General features: G+C 47.1%; 2 protein-coding genes and 1 long non-coding RNA gene across 8 annotated transcripts in view; 2 read left to right on the plus strand and 1 right to left on the minus strand.

Moving 5' to 3' along the window:
* mtmr4 (myotubularin related protein 4) overlaps positions 1 to 1,504 on the plus strand; it is a 29,870-nt gene extending 28,366 nt beyond the window's left edge. For all 6 annotated transcript variants that reach the window (XM_028983341.1, XM_028983342.1, XM_028983344.1 and 3 more), the window contains 2 exons: positions 234 to 322; positions 613 to 1,504. In XM_028983341.1, coding sequence (XP_028839174.1) covers positions 234 to 322; positions 613 to 790 — 267 coding nt within the window. In that variant the 3' untranslated portion in view covers positions 791 to 1,504. The remainder of the gene's footprint in view (positions 1 to 233; positions 323 to 612) is intronic.
* Positions 1,505 to 3,800: 2,296 nt separating this feature from the next.
* On the plus strand, positions 3,801 to 9,098 carry ca4a (carbonic anhydrase IV a). Its single transcript, XM_028984854.1, has 8 exons — positions 3,801 to 4,471; positions 5,951 to 5,995; positions 6,094 to 6,258; positions 6,342 to 6,487; positions 6,922 to 7,014; positions 7,093 to 7,159; positions 7,237 to 7,403; positions 7,844 to 9,098. The coding sequence occupies exons 1-8, from the start codon at positions 4,411 to 4,413 to the stop codon at positions 8,021 to 8,023; spliced, it is 924 nt and encodes a 307-aa protein (XP_028840687.1). The 5' UTR covers positions 3,801 to 4,410; the 3' UTR covers positions 8,024 to 9,098.
* On the minus strand, positions 6,916 to 8,207 carry LOC114793136 (uncharacterized). Its single transcript, XR_003750202.1, has 2 exons — positions 7,838 to 8,207; positions 6,916 to 7,632 (listed from the first exon to the last, which is right to left on the minus strand). It is a non-coding gene; the product is annotated as an uncharacterized LOC114793136 (long non-coding RNA).
* Positions 9,099 to 20,491: the final 11,393 nt, after the last annotated feature.

Raw genomic sequence — 20,491 nt, forward strand, 5'->3', positions numbered from 1 at the left:
CCCACAAGGCCACACTGCTACCCTCAAGTTGTCCCTCAATCCCATGATGCTCTGGCGTGGCTCTAAACATCTTTCTGTCCTGCGACATGTGATACTGGATCCCAGTTATCTCGCCTCACGTCGATTATCATTGTTAACATGCTGATCCTCTGCTCTGATTATTATTATTGGCGTGTTCGTGATCTGCTTTCTTTTAAATCCATGTGGTGTATGAATATTTGTGGGACCTGCAGGTGACGAGATGGGTGCCCGACCACATGGCCTCTCACTGCTTCAACTGTGACTGCGAGTTCTGGATCGCCAAGCGGCGCCACCACTGCAGGTGGGTCACATGGTTCACACCCACCGGACTCCACTAATTAATGAAAATGAAAACGAATTATTCGGAATGTCTCTATATGTGCCGTCCGTATCGTGTAAATTTGGATGAACTACGGATCTGTATTCGCGTCTGGGAACCGAAATATCACTTCTCAGAAACGTGAAGATGCTGCAAAGTGTCAATTTTCACCAGATTCATATCAAGTGAATTATTGGTACAGAAATTTTGTAAATTTTATATGAAAACATGAAATTTGTGGGTAATATTTCGTCAATAATCTGCTTGGTCAGGAATTGCGGGAACGTGTTCTGTAAAGACTGCTGCCACCTGAAGCTGCCGATCCCGGACCAGCAGCTGTACGACCCGGTTCTGGTGTGCAACTGCTGCCACGACCTGCTGCTGGAGTGCCGGACGCGCGAGCTCCGCAGCCAGCAGCTGAAGAAGCCCATCGCCACGGCGTCCAGCTGAGCGGCCGCCTGCTCGCCCCGTTCTGGCCCGGCGCGTGGGGCCGGCCTGGCCGCGCCCGGCCCGGACCGAGCCGCGGCCCGGCGCCGTCTGGGACGGAGAGGAGGTGGCGGGCGAGGGGGGCGGTGGAGAGACGAGTGGTCTCGGGTTTTTTTTTTTTTTTTTTTTATGTGACCCCGCCCTCTGAGGACAGGTCATGGGGACCCCCCCCGTGACCCACAAACTGAAGCCTTTTCCTCGTTCTACTGGAGGCCACTGGACTATTTAAGATAAATATGCTGCTATGGGTGGGTTTTTGGTTTTTTTGTGCACTACAAGCCATTCTGAGACCAAACCGAGCGAAAGGGGACGGTCCCCGCCGTTTTACAGCCATGTTTACTCGCTGTCGTTTCTCGCCGTGGGCGTGTACAATGTACAGACTGTGGCGAATGTGGGCGGGGCGAGCTGGGTCAACGCGTGGACAGGGTTCGGCCCGTGTTTCGTGAGCGCATGTTCTCGTAAGTCCGTCTTCATTTTTTCGTCCCCTGTCTGGTCTTTCGTCCCGGTATGTGAACGCGCACCACAGTCCGGCCACAGCGGAGCTCCGTCCACGAGGTGCCACACCCGATTGATGGATGTTGCCGCTGAACCCGTCACTTGTGCATGTTGGGAAGCTGGGAATGTGCGTCTGGACGGAGATTCGTCTCTACGCTAAACGTGACTTTAGATTTGTGTTCTTTTTTTTTTTTTTTCTTTTTTTTTTTGGCTGATGCTTCCATATGTCTATATGGCATCGAATTTAAATTTTTGAAAGAAAATGTGCCATTTTTCCCCTCATATGGACCCTAGTTACTAATTGGTAAATGTTCATGTGAATGGTACACGTAGCTAGCTGCTTTAACAATGAGAACATGGTTTCTTTAGATCAGCAGGGGGACGTTCTTTTGGACACGATGCTGTGAAGCGAGATGAACGCGCCCGGAATGATGGCCAATCTGCTGTTTTTTTTTTTTTGTTTTTTTTTTTCCTCTTCTGTTTTTTTTTTGGTGGTGTTGAAGGCAAAATCAAGATCTAAAGACCCACAAATGTAATATATAGTTCTATGACCTAGTGGCTAACGGTGTCACTTAGTGAATTAATTGTTGTGGGGAAAAAAAAGCACTGGGTTAAATCCCATGGGTTAAATTAAAAATATATCATGGCTGAGGTGTGTGTGGATATTTTTCCTTTCAGCGTCACACAACTTTTGCAGTTACTCAATGTGAAGAGTTCTGTGCCGGTGGAGAAGATCATCACCTCAGGAACTGCGATGAACAACGGACCATCTGACTCTCGTGTATGTAGTACTGATTCAGAAACTGGTAATGTCAGGACCAGGATCGCTAATAACTGGATAAAGTAGTGAAAACCACTGTAGTTTTACCAGGAACCAGGAATGTGGACCTACGCTGCCCAGTCCAGGATTTCAGGCTTTGGTTACCAATGAAATTTCATAATGGCTAAAATCACCGGAATCGGATCATCATGAGTCAGGAATTGCGTCAGGGGGACTGGCGCTCTGGATAGGGGCATTTGGTAAATGCTGTAAATGATATGGATGTGGGTAGGATGATGATCAGGTGGAGGTTGTGGTTGGATCCAAGGTAGGATCATCATAGTTTGGATCAACCATCAAAGGTCATGTTAGATTCTCAGATTAAACATTGAGATTTAGGTGAAGAAAGTCCGTAATGAGGCTGGGGGATTCTTCGCTTTGACAGGAATAAAGTTGATCTTACCCGATGGAACCATCGGACCGTCGGTGTCTCTCTCACAACACACACACACACACACACTCACACACACACACACACACAGACACAGGGTTCTTCTACCTTCCTATCAACTGTGTGGGTATCAAGGCCAAATGGCCTGGACAGTGGACACTTTAGACACTAGGCCTTGCAAGAAAACCATTATTCCATGAACTAAATAAATGTAGGAAGAACTATATACAATTTATATAATTTAACAAATAGTATAAAATCATACAAAATCCTTCGTTCAGGAGAGGGTTAGAAGTTGTGTGGGGAGTTCCAGTTACAGTATTTATGAGACATCTTACAATCAGTAGTTACAGGGACCACTGGAGACACTCAGGGTTAAGTGTCCTGCTCAGGGACACAATGGTAGTAAGTGGGGTTTGAACCTGGGACTTTGTGGTCTTCTGGTTCATAGGTGGAGTTTTGTTGCCTGGGTCAGTCCATCACGTCATGGGTTTTATGTGATCATGTGACAAACCATCTTCGGTCATAATTAGATGTCTGTTGATAACAGATCAGAGCTGCAAGATTTGGTTTAGGGTTGGACCAACGTGGATAAACTCGACTAATGTGGGTTGGATGGTGAGTCAGAGCATCGTGAACCATGGCCATTGGGGGGGGTTGGAGTATGGATCATCGTGGATCATATAGTCAGATTTTTATGAGTTGAGTAGAGAGGTGGTCAGGCCATCATGGATGAGAGTCTCATAGACTGGATGGGTGGGGATGGTGTTTAACCATCATGCATCAGGCCTTAATAGTCATGGATGAAATGAGATCCACCCATCATGGGTTCAATGGAGGGAATATCATGGGTTAGCAAATCGTGGACTTGGTGTAGAGTCAATTATGGGTCAGATGGAGGGTTTGGCCATCAGTTAGACATCTATGGATTCAGATGTGGGTTGGACAGTCATGGAAAAGGTTAAAGATCAGACATCATGGGAAGAGTGAGGGATTGAACCATCATGGAGTGAGCAGAGGGCAAATCTCCACAGGTCATTGTAAAGGCGAGCATGGGCCAGTGAGGTTCGGGTTGAAGCATCAGAACTTATAGCTCAGATGTGGAGGTTTAAACCTAGCATAGTTTGGAGTAACATGGGTCAGGTGGGTGTGGAACGACCTTCACAGCGGTCAGTGGATGTCGGGTACAGTGGACGTCGGACCATCACTGGCCTGTAAAGATTTACACCAAAAAAAAAATGACAGAGGACGTCCAGTAGAGGTCACCACATCCACCAGGAAGGCTGACAACTCTGTCTCTGGCCACCAGGTGGCACCCGGTTCAGCCAATGCAGTCCTGAGAGAGAGAGAGAGGGATGCGATTCTTCTAAAGATTTCAAATCTTGACCCAGAAGCCAGGTGGCTGAAGACTGAGGTCAGGACCATTCAGACCCTAACTCGGCCGGATTGGACAAAACACTTCAACAGACTCATTTCGGATTTTTAAAAATAATTTGAGACAAGTGACATCGTTTCTCAAAAAGGACACGAGCCGATTGTGAAATTAATTTATGATCTAGCATTCCACAAAATATCTAAGGTTCTTATCCAGGTTCCTGTGTAAAGAACCTGGAATGAAGAGTCTCCAAAAGGATGCATTAAGAAGTTCCTGGTCTACAGGTTCCCCACCTCACTTCCAGGGGAAGGAATATGAACCCCATCATCCGAGGTAAGGGGGAGGAGCCACTCGCTCTCCCCTGGTCTGATGGATCGGTATAAGACCCCCCAGGAGAAGAAGATGATCCACACTTCAAAGCCCCATCGGCCTCGGTCCTGCGGCGCGGCGGAGGAGAAGGTCATCATCATCATCATCATCATCCTCCTCCTCCTCATCCCAACATGCAGAAGATCCGTGCGCTCCTGCTCCTGGCGACCCTCGCTCAGATCTGCACCGGTGCAGGTGAGTCCGGATCATTCGGAATATTTCCAAAGGTTATGAAATATCAGCAGTTCTGGAAACTTGTCTCGCCGCGGAGACATCGTGGGACAAGAAAAGCACCTGTGACCGCGCGTTGCCCTGACTTGGACGAGGATGATGATTATGAGGACGAAGACTTCTCTGGCCGCCAGCCGGAGACCCCAAGGGCGCAGAAACGACGAGACGCGCGGCGCTGCGTAAAAAGACCAAATTTCCACAAAATGTCTTGATGCGACGCAGAAACGCGCGTTCCTTCATCCCTTCATCCCTTCACTTATTCATTCTTTCCCGCTGCTGCGCACCTGCGGGTCTCCGGCGGGAATAAAGAGGAGCGGATCAAATAGAGAAATAAAAAAAAATGTCCCCTCACGCATCAGTTAGAACCTGCACAGGTGGCGACCTTTTTTATTTTCACACACGAAGAAACGTTCTTTTTTTAATATTAATGACTAATGAAATTATGCAAATCAGCCCCATCATTATCTTGGAAGGATTTGGTCCCAACAAATCCTGAATTTAGGAATGTCCCCACATGGGAGCAGCTTGCTGGAGGGGGTCCCGACTCTGCTGTCACTGTCACTCGATCCAAGTGACGCTGCTGAGCACAGCCAGCATCCCACCATACATGAAGCTGTGTTTATATATCTATTCTGTACATACTCTCTCTCTCTCTCTCTCTCTACCTCTCTCTCTCACACACACACTTGTTTATAGATTTATTTAGGTTTTCATATACATTTATATTCTTCAATACACTCATATTAATATTTTCGGATTGTTTGTATGGTGTACTGCTGGTATAGTTCTAATACTATTTTTAAGAATTTGTGATAAGAAGTTTATCTCTCTGCCGTGACTATGCAAATTTCTTATGTAAAGGCAGAAAAGGGACAGACCCAGGAGTTCAATATAACAGAGAGTGAAATGTCATGTGAAATGTCCCCTCATCCCAGTCTGGGACCCTCATGACCCCATATCAAGATTCTTTTTTTTTTTCCATCTATTTCTGATTCCTAAGATGGCAGCAGATTCTTGTCTCAGTGGAAACAGGTGGAAGCAGAAATTGCATTGTGAAATATTAATAAATTCAAACAAACAAGCCGGCGTGTGACCTCTGCACCCATGCAGATTTACTGTGTGTACATTAAAACGGCACAGACGCGCGGCACAATTTGTGTATTCGAGGCGTGGAACAATGGGATGCCGATTCCTGTGTATCGGGACAATTTGTATGGCCGGGATAACAGGCGCTCCGTGTACAGTGCGGCAACAATCCTCTGTTTGCCAAACAGAATAAGTAACAGTTGATCCGTCTGGTAAATATGAAGGAGAAATACGAGAGGGAGAAATCTTTACAACTTGATGGAAGAAACTTGATGGCCATCTGTGGAGATAAGGACCCGTCGAGTTCTTCCTGTGCCCACTGAATCAGCCCCCTGATGACTCTACATTCTTTTACAGATTGGTGCTACCAGTCACAGGTCACCTGTGAATCACATTGTAAAGGTACGAGGACGCTTGATTCTTGCAAACAAATAGTTACTATCGTCATGGTAATGCATGTGTGCCCAGTTATGAACAAATATGGTCTTTGTTTCTTTAAGGACCCCGTAAGTGGGAGGAGGAGAGCAGCACCTGTGGAGGGAGGAAGCAGTCTCCTATTAACATAGTGACCAGGAAGACCATCCCGGACGAGAGGCTCACGCCCTTCCAGTTCAGTGGCTATCAGCAGGCGTTTAGGAGCTCCATCAAAAACAACGGACACTCTGGTATGCCCGGCTTTCCATGCGTAACTCTGTTCGGCCTCGAGATTTGAAGGGTCTTCTAAGATGGTGCAGGATGTTGGTTACAGTCGCAGTGAACATCCCCCACATGGCCACCATTAGTGGAGGGAACCTGGAGACCACCTACAAGGCTGTGCAGTTCCACCTCCACTGGGGGAGAAATGGAGGACCCGGCTCCGAGCACACCATTGATGGGGAGCAGTATCCCATGGAGGTACAGGAGAGGTGGTGTTCTGCAAGGACCAACATCTGGTCCTTTATCTGGTCTTTTCTGTTGGGACATAATGACCCATGCTTGACCTCAGCATTCCAGCCACAATATCCAAAAGCAGCAGACTTGCAAATAGTGTTGATTTTGTCAAATAACTTTCTGACAAAACGTCTTCGTCAATGAACTTTATGTGATGGAAATAGGACACAATGCAACATAAATGGCGGTTGTGTGGCGATAACTACAACGATAAATAAAAAAAGTCTATTTATTTTCCTTGACGAGACGTTGTTATTATTATTATTATTATTATTATTCAGAATTTCTGTTCCTGTGTCCCCCATCTGGTTATACTTGCAAACAGACCTACACCTGAAAAAGAGGAGAAATGATGATAATCTGTTGGGTCAGATGGAACTTGTCATTTTTACCTGCAGCTCCACATCGTACACATGAAGCAGAAGTTCTCGTCGCTTTCTGAGGCCCTGCAGGACCCCACCGGAGTTGCTGTCCTCGGGTTCTTTTACGAGGTATTTGTGCCACCTAATTTCCAAGGAAAACCCACCGGCGTTTACTGCGGTGAGTGCTGTAACACGCTCTGTGTCCAGGTGTCGAAGCTACCAAACAACAAATATGGCCAGTTAATAAAGATCCTGGAGAGCGTGCCGACCAAGAGTAAGAGACTCGGACTCTACCCCCCTTTTACACTTTTGGATTTAGAAAGTGAGCGGAGCTTGTCTGTCTTTGTCCAGATGCCAGTGCGACCTTCTCCAGCCCGCTGTCTCTCAACCAGCTGATCCCACGCGAGCAAAACCTGACCGGCTACTACCGCTACGAGGGCTCGCTGACCACGCCCGGCTGTAACGAGGCCGTGGTGTGGACCGTGTTCCAGGATCCCATTCCACTGGACAGAAACCAGGTGAAGGAAGCAAACACAACATCTCCGTGTGCAGTGAGGCGGAAGATGGAGAAACGCTCACCTGCAACGGGGTTCATCTTCCAATCATCCAATCAATTGAATTCATTGTTTTCAATAAATTTAAAGGAGGACTAAAGAATTATGAATCGATTTTCCTCTTCTTTGGTCAGTAGGCAGAATCAGAATCGGAAAATTTGATTGGTCCAGAAGAAAATTGCTTATGTAATGACTGCAGCAACACAGAAAGATCATGTAAAATAATATAAAATGTGTCTGACCCAAAGAACAGGAAAAATGTTGCTGTGTTAAAAAAACTTCAAACTCAGAAGGTAGTTTAGAATAAATGATTAACTTTAAGAATCAGAAGTGATTAAGTACATGTTACGTAATGTTAAGTAATGAGTCTTATTCATGAATGTCCATTTCCTTCTCACCACTAGCTCAGCGCGTTCTCCCGACTGAAGTTCCATGATGGAACCAGCATGGTGGACACTTTCAGGCCGGTGCAGCCCCTGAACGACAGAACGGTGTACAGGTCTGGGTCCGCAGTGGTCCTGGCCAGCTTGGCACTTCTGTTGGCATCGATCTCCCTGACCTTTGGCCTCTCACATGCCAACTAGGTGAGGAGGCCGCACACAACCATGCATGAACCAAGGAGCCCTGGTCATCTTCACAAACATCCCGACTCGCTTCTGGAGCGTTGTGCAGTGCCTGAACTAGCTCTGCTAGCTCGCAGTAATCACCCGCTCGGCCCACCGCGGAGCTGCTGGCCAACCCCCACACTTCTGCATGGCTTCAATGGAAAGACTCAAAAGCTCGTGGCTATCAATAGGGAACTCTGAAATCCTTCCAGATCATTTGGAAGGGGAGGGGAATGCATGGCCTCTCTAACACACTGCCAAGGCAAAGCAGACACACACAGATTCATACATAAACTGTCGTCACGTGGCCCAGACCTTCTCCACGTGGACCACAGGACGGACAAGCGTGCACAGGCTGACCAATGAGGAACACCTAGTGCTGTTCTGAAGTTCACTGTGTCTCCAGTTTCACACATGGGCTGCAGAGGTGCTGGTGATGCAGAGGTGAGATCCCTGCTGAAAATAGCTCGCCGACCAATGCGGAAAGGCATTCGTTTTGCATGCGACCCTCACAAGGTCAAGCTGGACGCAAATTGATTCCATGGCTAATAATTCTGGCATAATGGGCCCATGTTGCGAACTCCAAATTGTTCATCTACGTACACAGAGGATCAAACTGTCCATCTGGTCAAATGTTCAGAGCTATTCTGTCACCTCGGCTTGGCTCCACCCACACAGGTGAGACCGAAGAGCACCTGAGACAATGACTGCAGGACAGAGGCAGAGTCTGAAATCAGGTCGGAGGTCACCATGTCTCCTGACAGGTTCTGTGTGTGATATTGGTTGATATTTTACATACATTTCCCCATATATGTATTCATGTATGTGTATTATCAAATGTGGTGGAAGACACTGGTTTCCGTATTTGTGTCCGTCTCATCATGCTGAAAAAGAGTCTAAGCACAAAAAAACATCCTTCCGATGGAAAGAGGTGGAAAGTGTGTTTTTTTTTCTGTACCAGAATATATACTGTATGCTGTTTTGCTGGCGATGCCGCTGGAAATGTGTAGGCTGCATTCCAATATGATAATAAACTACTGACTTGCCTTTGTAAGTCCTGCTTTCTTGCCTGTGGTATGAAGTGATGAAAGTGGTCGCCTTGTCCTACTTTGACCAGAACATTGGTTTAAAGTGGAATCTTGTTTTCTGGGATCTAAGGGCCTTTTCCCACAAAATGACTGGACGGGGCCATAAGCCTCTTCCTTTTCTTTTTTCCGTTGTAAGTCCTCAGGCTCTCCGCTTCCTGAACACGATGATAGATATCGATGGCTAATCCTTTTCTAATTGCCTTGTTCTGCAAGATTGAGGTTTTTGCATTCAAAGTCCTACACCTGACAAGATCAGAGAGACTGAAGACACGCAAGTTCACACACCCTGCTGACATCCATTAAACAGCCCATGCAAATACGGCTCATTTAATATGGGAAATTGCGGGTTTCAATGCTTCCAGTCCCCTTTGAGACGAATGATCTCACACTTGCCTCCTGGGACCTCTTCCTCTCAGCTCCTCCTCGGTGACGTTGGAATAAAAAGCTTCATTGTGATGGACAGGACAGATGAGACAGCTGACCCTCCTGCACAAAGACAAGTCCTTTTGAAATCTTTTTCAGTTCCAGGGTCCGGCTCTTCAGTGAGGACCACATTCACAGGACCTGTAGAGAGCAGGGGGTGGGGGCAGGTGCCATACTGACCACTGTTTAAAATCCTGCATTAAACCGGAAGCCTGTCAATCGTCAGCCTCCCGTCCTCCTGTCCCTCCGAGGGCCCCTCAGACACGGTGGCCTGGGTGCAGGACAAAGGTCCCGTTTCTCCCACAGAGAGCCCAGAGGCATCTTCATGCTCACTAAGCCTTGAAATGAGCACATCAGATACCGGAGGAGGAGAAGGTCTCCAGTCCGACAAAGACGGCGTGGCCCATGGGACTGAAAAGAAACACAACTTCACAATAAAGTAGCACATTTAAAACTGGCTTTAAACCAGTAACACTGTTATATTTCAGGACACTTGTTCCCGTCTTAAACGGTGTTGCCAAGGAAAACGGATGATAGCATTTTCGATGCCATGGGGTAATATAATAGTGTATATAATATAATGGTTATGTGTTTTGCTTCTGCTATGCTGTTAAATGAACATACGGCAGGATTTATAACATTTAACTTTATCCACATTAACTTTATTCTTTATTATCCATAGCCTCTTCCGTTACGATAACTTAGCAGACAGCTAACGTGGATATCAACTTATTGCCAGTATTTAAGGTGCTAATGATAATTTGTGCTACTATTAAATACTCTTTCATTCACATTCTCGGATTGTCATGAATAAAAGTGAATAAGTGAATAAAGTGATGTGATTGTCACTTGTGATACACAGCAGCACAGCACACGGTGCACACAGTGAAATGTGTCCTCTGCATTTAACCATCACCCTGAGTGAGCAGTGGGCACCATGACAGGCGCCCGGGGAGCAGTGTGTGGGGACGGTGCTTTGCTCAGTGGCATCTCAGTGGCAGATCGGGATTCGAACCAGCAACCTTCTGATTACGGGGCCGCTTCCTTAACCGCTAGGCCACCACTGGCCTGCTTATAGTGCAGGAAGCACTTTTAAATAAGGTTGCCCTCCCTGTGCATAGCGACAGAGTTCAAGAGGAAGCAATCAAGGAGGGGGTGAAAGTTCACTTCCTCCATTATAAAGGTTTGTGCAGTAGAGGACATGCAGAACGGACGGGACGGATCGAAATCCCAGCTGCTCTGAGACTGGCACTGACATTTCGGAACCTCGGTGTTCATCCCCGGCTCTCGCCGAATCGCCTCAGGTCAGCTGCTTGGGGCGCCTCAACACTCCGCTCTCTAGCTGTACTTGTCTTTTACCCGAGTCAGGGTGGACCATAGGTCAACCACCGTAATTCCCCTGTAGAAGACTTCGACGTGTACCGTGTTGGCAGAGTAAGGCAGGAGGCGTGTTATAAATGTTATAGATTTATTAGTTATTGCTTCAGATGGACGCCACACAGTTAAATATCTTTTGGCTGTAACCTAATCTTTAATATCACAGTGGTGTCAGTCATTCACATCGTCAGCTGGGACAGCAAAGACTGGGGAAAGGTCAGGATCACAGCTTATAAATAAATTACACCGATGAGCCATGTGGACTGGAGCGTCTTGGCACTGCCACGCCACTGCGGCGCAATGTACCCCCGACTAGAAACAAAGCAAACGTGACTGCGGTAACGTCACCTGGTCTGGGAAACCGTAAATCGCCACAAAGACCATTGTTTAGCAATCCAAAACCCTTCTGATCACAAAGAGGATGAAATGAAGATGTTTATGGATTGGCCCGAGTTTTGAAGGCAGCTGTGTCCAGATGTCATGCAGAGAGCCGACTCCTGATCTCCATAGGGCTCTTTCTGGTGAGGTGGATCAACAGGAAGTGGCGCATGGCTGGTTGAGAGATGGCCTTCTCTCCTACGAACAAAGGCATCTCAAGTACCAGGCATCCCACGGGGAGAAAGAGGTAAACAAACAAGGAGTCTGGACTCCTAAACGGTAGCACCATTGTCTGGTAGACCAAAGACACAGACGGGTGTCTGGAAGTTTTTCCGTGGGTATTAACTGTTCAAGGAATTTAGGAGGAATCATGGTGTCCTTGGCATCAGTGAAAAGGGTGTTTCTCATAAGAGTCAATGTAGAATCTGCCACCAGCTATTGTCTTATAAGAAATCTTGGCCACAGTTCATGCTTAACCTAGCAAGGTCCTTCTGACCAACTCATAACTGGGCCAAGTGTTACTTTGGCTCACAGTCAAATATCCGGTTCCCAGAACCTGGCTCCCAACCAGCCAAAGTCATTCAGGAGGTGATGTTGGTGGTGGAGAATCCAGTCTTCCTTCTACCCTTTGTCTCACCCATCGAGCCACCTTTGTCTTGAATGTGGCGTAGGGGGCGTCTCGCATCGTTTTCATGACGCTAATGCGCCATCCCAAGCCAGTGGGAACACCCAGCAGGAGGAAGCCTCCTTCTTCATGTTCCATTCTGCAGAGGCTTACGCCATGAGTCATGAAGTCCAGACGCCGAGGTGACAATAACTTCATATACATCACATTCGGCCAACCGAGGTCCCAACCCCCCTCCCCAATTCCAATAACCTCCCAACCACCCTACAGACGGGGCCTAAGGGGAAGGATCTTTCTCATGACCCCCCGCTTTCTCGCACAAATGGAGGCTCGACGAGAAGGTAAACAGGCAGGCTGTGTTTTGCTATATTGCTGCGAAACATTGCATGACGCCACCGAAGAAATATGAGGACTTGTTCTTGCTCAGTGGTAATATTTACAGATCTGGAGGAAGTGCACATTGGCAGCCACCAACAAACCCTCAATAAAATGATGGGACATGGCGGTAGACAGGCGTCCACGGTCCTCATCACTTCCTCTCACCATTGCCAAGAACTTCACTCTCAACGGGAATAGAAATAGGAAAACAATGCGCGATGATCCAGCACGCTAACGCAACACATTCAATCCATACCAGATCAACCGAGAATCAAAATACAATTCTGATTCCCTTTTCAAATGATATTTCTATAATATATGATAAGATAAGATAAGATAAACCTTTATTAGTCCCACAAGTGGGAAATTTGCATTGTCACGGCTAGAAAGTGGAAAGAACAAAGGTAAATGCAGCGAAAATTAAAAACAATAGAACGGAATAAAAAAACTATACAACAATAGAATAAAATGTACACTGTACAATATAGAAACACAAAATATGGATGTATGTATTGGGAAATATATATGTATACGTAAACTTAAATAGCTGTATGTATTTATCTACATTTAGTAATATGACTCACTGGAACACTATTACAAATGTATACGCAATAGTTACAGATTTTACATTAGATTTACAGCATTTACCAGACGCCCTTATCCAGGGGTCCTTACAATCAGTAGTTACAGGGACAGTCCCCCCCCTGGAGCAACTTAGGGTTAAGTGTCTTGCTCAGGGACACAATGGTAGTAAGTGGGAATTGAACCTGGGTCTTCTGGTTCATAGGCGAGTGTGTTACCCGCTAGGCTACTACACCGCATCTTGTGATTAGCTAGTTGTATTCCCAGCCAGATTGTAATTGGCTGCTGAGGCTTTGGATTGAACCCACTTCTTGAATCTTGAGAGAATATTAAGGGATGTGCACAGGAGATCAGACCACCAAAGCAAATGGAAAACATTTTCGGAGAGCTGTTCCCTAAATAACGGTCCATTTGTGGTCCACGATGCTCCTTTTGGGTGCCTAGTTGTGTAAGATCCACTGCAGGTTGGCATTTAGTGTCTCCAGCTCAGCCTGGCATCGCAGACACAGAGGATGTGCAAAGTTTCCCTTGTATGGACCTTAGGCGGCTTCTGCTCTCTTCATTATGCTGTAATCGTTTCCATTTAGCAAGTCCAAGGGTGCCTGTTATTAGGAAGGTTGTGTAAACGTTCTTTAAGGGTTGTGCCACATGCTTCCAGACCCTGAGTGTTCTGAATATCTCACACATTTAAAATAAAGAAGTATGCATTAGTGCCACATCTGAGGTCACCTTAATTAGATGGAATCTTGTCTCCTCGCTCCAGGGGGACTGTCCCTATATTATCAAACCGAAGTCACGCTGGAGAAAAGGGGCCAGATAAACACGGAAATGTAAATGTAAAATGTTTTCTGCTCTATTGTCCGAGCAGGAAGTATACAGAACCGTCACACACAGCACAAAATGTACATTTCAGAAATGGCCTATTGTGTGTGAGATTGTATCATAAACTGCATATGTTGGGCTGTCGCTATATTTATCATGTATGTGCATGTGGGGTCAAAGGTGGGTCATCGTGTTGATTGCATGATCTCAAACGAAGCAGGAATCTTATATTTGTGCGGTTAAGGAAGTGGCCCCGTAATCAGAAGGTTGTCGAATCCCGATCCGCCAAGGTTCCACTGAGGTGCCACTGAGCAAAGCACCGTCCCCACACACTGCTCCCCGGGCACCTGCTTTGGTGCCCACTGCTCACCAAGGGTGATGGTTAAATAGAGAGGACACATTTCACCTTGTCACCACGTGCTGTGCTGCAGTGTTTCACAATGACAATCACGTCACTTTCTCGGTAATGCACCTGGGGAGATGGGCTCCTAGTAAAAGTTTTCTGCAGCTTGGGTCCCGTCTCTGAGTTGCAAGAAAGCCCAACGGGGTCTTCTGGGATGCGGGATTCACAGCTGCTCTCGTTTGTTGCTGTGGTCCCAACGCTGCCGCAGAGACGGTGTCGGGTTCGGTCACCGCGTTTTTTGCGCTGAATAAGATTAGGGCTCTGCTTCCAAAAAGGAGTGTGTGTGCAGGATTTGACGACTGAGGTTGCATACTGCAGTCCAGGGAACACAGACACACACACACACACACACACACACACAGAGGACACGCAGGTATACGCACTCAGACACACGCAAACATTACAGCCAGTGGCACATTAAAACAGATTACATAAAGCCAGTGTTCCCGCGGATTACAGGCCTTCATTAAAAATGACCCGCAGTCAGCCTGTATCCATCAGTGGCGGGCCGCGCCCTCCTGCTGCTGACTCAGTGCTGAGCCATGGGAAGCAGCGATTTCAGCCGGGGCTCCAGCACCCCGCCGAGGGGGTCGCGAGGGACCGGAGGGGCTGAAATGCCTTCCTTCATCCCCACGTCGTCCGCTTTTCTCTCGGCTTTTAAACCTTTTCCTTCGTTTGTATGGACAGCTGTACTGGTGGGAAGACAGTTGTCCACTTGCTGTCTGAATGCAGTTACATAACTTTCAAGGTCAGTTTCAAAGTCTGCAGAACAGGAAATGTCCAGTGTTTAGGACATTCATCGGTTAGAATTCAACCAGATATTAACTCTAATTGACCTACTAAACCAACAACCAAAAAAGAAGTATCCACTTTTAAGAAGCTCCACTTTTAACTTTTTTAAACTTTTAATGCAACCGTTCCATTCAGCCTTCGTTTATTCTGCTCTGTTTTTTTGCCATGTTTTATTCATGTTGTGGAACTTTTAAAAGGGGAAACTTTGAGAGTTCAGCTTCCAAAAACAGGCCACAACTCTACATATCTGGCAACATGCACCACTGTTTACTAACAGTAATGAGATGCAACTGAGAAATAATGAGAATCTTCACACTAGTTCACCCTCTTTATGGACGCTTCCTTGCTCTGATGAACTGCCCAAAGGAAAAAAGTCTTTTTTTGCGGAGCAGAAACTTGCAAGACTTCACACAGAACCAAGCGTCCGCAGTTTCTGTCCAGAGGGCCGGAAGTCCCTTTCATTCAACAGAAACACTTCATCCATGCAAAAATCATGCAAACAAACCCAAACATTGCATCTGCCACACAACGTGAACAGCCAATCACAGAAGGGCTCAGATTTCAAGCTGCGTTATTCGATGTGACTGCCCGTCGCGCTGAGTGACGCTTTAACGAAGATGAGGATGAAGATGGACCGCGCTCAGGCGGTTTTGCACAGCCCCCATATTTTAAAATAGAAAACGCCGAAGACCACAGGATGCTGACGGCTCATGTTCAACCTGAGCCCTCTGGTGTGACCCCTGACCTCTGGATCCATTATTACCCCGGTGCCCAGGTCGGACGCGTGGCTCTGGTGACGGACTCTAGATGTTGTGTTATGGTCTGAGGCGAGTTTGTTTGAGTTTGTAGGAGGAAGGAAGAGGAGAGGATGACCATCGGGCGTTCTGGTTACGAAGGCGGCGGATGTTGAGCGCACCACCGTCTCCGCGACGACTGGTTTGTTTATGCGGACACAGGGACGTGACTTTCTCGTGACAAACCAACAAATCTGAGATTATCAGCCACTTCCCACCATTGTGACTGGATGCCTAATAACCGCCCTCCCACACGATGCTCCCCAACGAGGCTCCGGCGCTGCCGGGACCCCAACTGTGAAGGGTCGGCGTGGCAGATCTACAGATCTACGCCGGGTCATGTCCTGCAATCGCACCGGTACATCGGCAAGCCGACTCCTTCCTCGAGTGTGACGAAAACGTAACGAAGCGGCCCGCCGAGGTCAGGGGGCAGAGACATCTCTCTTCTCACGGGAAACTGTTGATCCTAAATGCCCAACTTCAATATCCACATAAAACCCCCCCCAAAAAAAACACTTTACTGAGCAGGGCTGTGGGACGCTGACGTCTTTCTAAAGTGCCCTTTCATTTCCTGACCCAAATTCTCCACAAGGGACACAGCGGCTCTACCTGGGACTGCTGCCGTAGCCAAATTCCACCTGAGCTCAAATAATGCTGAGGCTAAAACGACACTAATTCATGATTAATGGCTGCCAGGTTTCAGCCATCGGGCCTTAAAAAGGAACCCGGGGAGACAAGTGGGTTCTGCAACAGAGCAAAGTGGCATCAGTGACACTCTTTGACTTTTTAATCGCCTGGGACAACAATTCCATTGGGGCCGATTGGTTTGGGGCCTTGGTTGCTACCGATTATAACATTTTTTTTCTCTTGACCAAGGAGACATTCATTAACTGAACAAATAAAATAAAATGCAGGGTGCTGAACTTACTGATTTTGTGCATTTGAGCAATCATTCCGAAAGTGGGTTTCCGTGCTGTAGACGTCAATGAGAAAAAGAATACAGATCCACCGAAAATATTCACTGAACTGGCATCACGTCATTTAAGGTTTCATATTCGGTTAGCATGACAACGGTTTGGAATTAATAGAACACACACATAAATACAGCCACCGCGAGGAAAAAGAACAGGACATCCGTCCAGATTCAATGCGCAAAAATACGTCTCTCCGTGTCAATATTTCAGAGCCATATTGTGGAGGGGAGGTAAAGAAAAGAAGTCCAAGTTTGGGACGACCGTGAGTGTGTGTCATCACTCTCATTGTTTTACGCTCCCTGAAGACGAGAATAGCCTGACCCCTCTGAGAACTGTGGACGGGTTCTCCTCACCTCGCCGGGTGTGGCCGTCCTTTGCCCTGATTTAGCCCAGAAGAACGGACAGGTGTGAGCAGCGGGACACAAAGACGACGGCGAGCGGAGAGAACTTCCACACGCGCTGTCCTGTACGTCTACGCGGGATGGAGGAAGTCATTCACACGTCACTGGATGCGTTCCCACGATTATTAAAGGTCACAGCGTCTTTTAAGGGGACATGCAGCCACACAATTCTCACTTTCACACCCACAGTCCGCGTAAAACACGCTGGCCTCCGTTCATATAGCACACGTCAGTACCATGGACAACACCGGTGTCCTCTGGACGTATGTATGCATTTTCACGACACTTCCCCTGGTTTCGAAGCATCAAGGGACAGAATGGATCACGTGGAGGGACACTCGTCTATCCTCTACAGAACAGCACTCCACTATGCTCTTCTACATTTCTGCCGCATTACGGTCAGTACTGGCAGAGTCCCCCCGGAGACACTCAGGGTCAAGTGATGGTAGTACGTGGGGTTTGAGCCTGGGACTTTGTGCTCTTCTGGATTATAGGCGGGTGTGTTATCCACTAAGATGCAACCGTCCTGTATTTTCCTTCCACTCTTTTCCACTATAAAGGGTCCTCGTTAAATCCTCTGGACATTGATGGACATTTATTTAGGGTCCATGTGATGAGAAATCTTGCCGATCAGAACCGAAAAAGCAGCAGGCAGCGTTACATTTCCCCTCGGTGTCCGGGGGACAGTTCTGCTTGTCCTGGTGTCTCCAACCGTCCGTCCACCATGTAATGAAGTGTCTCCACCTAGTGCCTCACTCACCGAGTGTCTTTTTCCCAGCTCGTGCTAAACCATGCAGGCAAATCGGACTGCTGAGAGGGGGCGGGGCTATTAGTATGACAATGTCCAACCACCCCCCCCCCACACACACACACACACACACACACACACACACAGAAAACAGCTAAAAAGCAGAACATTTTTACACCTTCTGCTTCGAATCCAGCAGGCATATAATTCACAAGGTCTACTGTACATCATAGTAATGTTGCCAGATTATGATGACCTGCGTGTTATAGTGACATGCATTGTGCTAATACATGTAAAACATTTTACATTTTAGTTTCAACAGCGGGGCACGTTTAAGTTTAAGCTCATGGTGTCACCGCAGGAGGACGGGGAGCAGAAACAGCAGTTGTTTATCCAGCTGATGGCTCCATGCGAGCTTGCCGACCTTCGTCCCGAGGAGCAGCGTCTTCTCTGTGCGGCTCTCATCACCGAGGGAAAAGCTGGAATATCTCTTCCCGTTTTACAGCCGAAGGTGCATTTTTAGATCTGGCGGCGGGCGCCGCGCCTCATAACAAATTAGAATCGTTCCTCTCCATCTTCTCCACGCCCCATCTTCCTCACAGCAGCCTTTGAAGGGGAGGCCTTTGTTCTTAACAGGTTCTGAATAAAGCAGAGTTGCTTGACGTGTCTGCAGGTTTCAGTGTTTAACGTGATGAAAAATTTACAGTTTACACCCCTGTTAACGGCCACATGCAAACACACATCATGCAGCATGAATAATTGAGGGTCGAGGTCAAGCGCTTGGGTGCGACCTGTGGGTGTGAAAGGCATTGTGGGTGGTGGGTGAGAGGTGATGAAGCGAACACACACAACGCACACAACACAGGAGATGAAACCCCCATAGGAAGCCCCAGCTGTCAGGAACATCGATGTTGGAATGGCATGATGTATAATTCACAAAGGAGCAACAAGCTGAGCATGTACACACACACTACACACTATACCTGTTTTTGGCAGTCTGTCTTAATTTTAGTTTTAGTCGCATCCAGTTTGCATCCATCTGTCATTTTAGTCTTTATTAGTCTTAATCACGTCGAGACTCATTTTATTTGTCAGGTTTCAGTCGACTAAAAGTCTGAGTATTTTAGTCTTAGTTTAGTCAGAAATATCCATAACTATTTTAGTTGAGTTTGTCAAAGAAAATAGTATTTTTTAGTAATGTATTTCAATTTAACCCAGTCAATTTAGTACAAGTACCAAGTAGAGCAGACAAATTTTTTTTTACCAAATACCTATAACTTGCCACCATATATCCATAACCCACCACCAAATATCTATAACAGCATTCGAACAGCAAACTTCTGATTACGGGGCCGCTTCCTTAACCGCTAACCCCACCACTATAACCCACCACCAAATATCTATAACTGGCCACCAGAGGTGGCCTAGCGGGGGCAGAGGTGGCTTAGTGGGGCAGTGGTGTCCTAGCAGTGTCATGGCTGCTCACTGCTCACCAAGGGTGATGGTTAAATGCAGAGGACAAATCACTTCACTTCACACAAATATCTATAACCGCCACCAGATTTAGTCTTGTTGTTATTTGACAACTATATTGCATTATATATTTTGTCACAGCATTTCTTGTCTCGTTTCAGTCACATAATTTTTTTTTTTGGATGAAGATATTTTAACACAAACACAATAATCTTAATTCCTGAAAAGATATATCCAGAAAGTGACGCCGTTGCTCTGATGCTTGATGTTGGCATCTCTGCCGTTGCCTTTTCTGGGTGCTTGTTATTCTCCGCGGCGTGTGCTGGAGGTGGCTGCGGATGACACCGCGCCTCATCGGGGGTCCAATCGCATCCTGGCTCATTAGCATGCCTCCCTTTAATCACCCAAAACGTATTCATTATTCAGGGCTGCCAAGGCATGAATTATTCAACGGCTGCGTTTGTGTCCATGAACAGAGGAAGGGATTCCTGCTTTTAATCTCGTCTTATGAGTGTGTGTGTGTGTGTGTGTGTGTGTTCTTCTCCCCACATTGAAAGCCTCTGTGACTGACACTTTTTGTACGAGTTCCCCGTACTTCCCATAGTTCCCTTCTGTAGGCTTTGCTGGGCTGTGTGGGAATGCAGATAAGACAGAAAGTCGTGTGGAGGATTTTCAGGGATTTTCTTCCCCTCTCGCTGCACACAAACCGACGCGTCCCACGACGGAGGAAAGCGGCTTTATTGCCGTAGACCTGAAACTCGGCAGTGGCGGCATCCCTGCTTATGACGGGAGTTTCAAACGCCTTCATATTCATTTTTTTAAGCTGTAAATCATTCTGAGAACAACCTTACACTCACTGCATCTATAAAGTGCTCATGGAACCAGAGTTTTGTTGTACGTGTAAGTGTGAAGTGAAGTGATTGTCACTTGTGATGCACAGCAGCACAGCACACGGTGCACACAGTGAAATTTGTCCTCTGCATCTAACCCATAACCCTGAGTGAGCAGTGGGCAGCCATGACAGGCGTCCGGGGAGCAGTGTGTGGGGACGGTACTTTGCTCAGTGGCACCTTGGCGGAGTGGGTGGTAGTAGCCTAGCGGGTAACACACTCGCCTATGAACCAGAAGACCCAGGTTCAAACCCCACTTACTACCATCGTGTCCCTGAGCAAGACACTTAACCCTGAGT

The sequence above is a fragment of the Denticeps clupeoides genome, chromosome 6 (assembly GCF_900700375.1).
Source record: "Denticeps clupeoides chromosome 6, fDenClu1.1, whole genome shotgun sequence".
Lineage (NCBI taxonomy): Eukaryota > Metazoa > Chordata > Actinopteri > Clupeiformes > Denticipitidae > Denticeps > Denticeps clupeoides.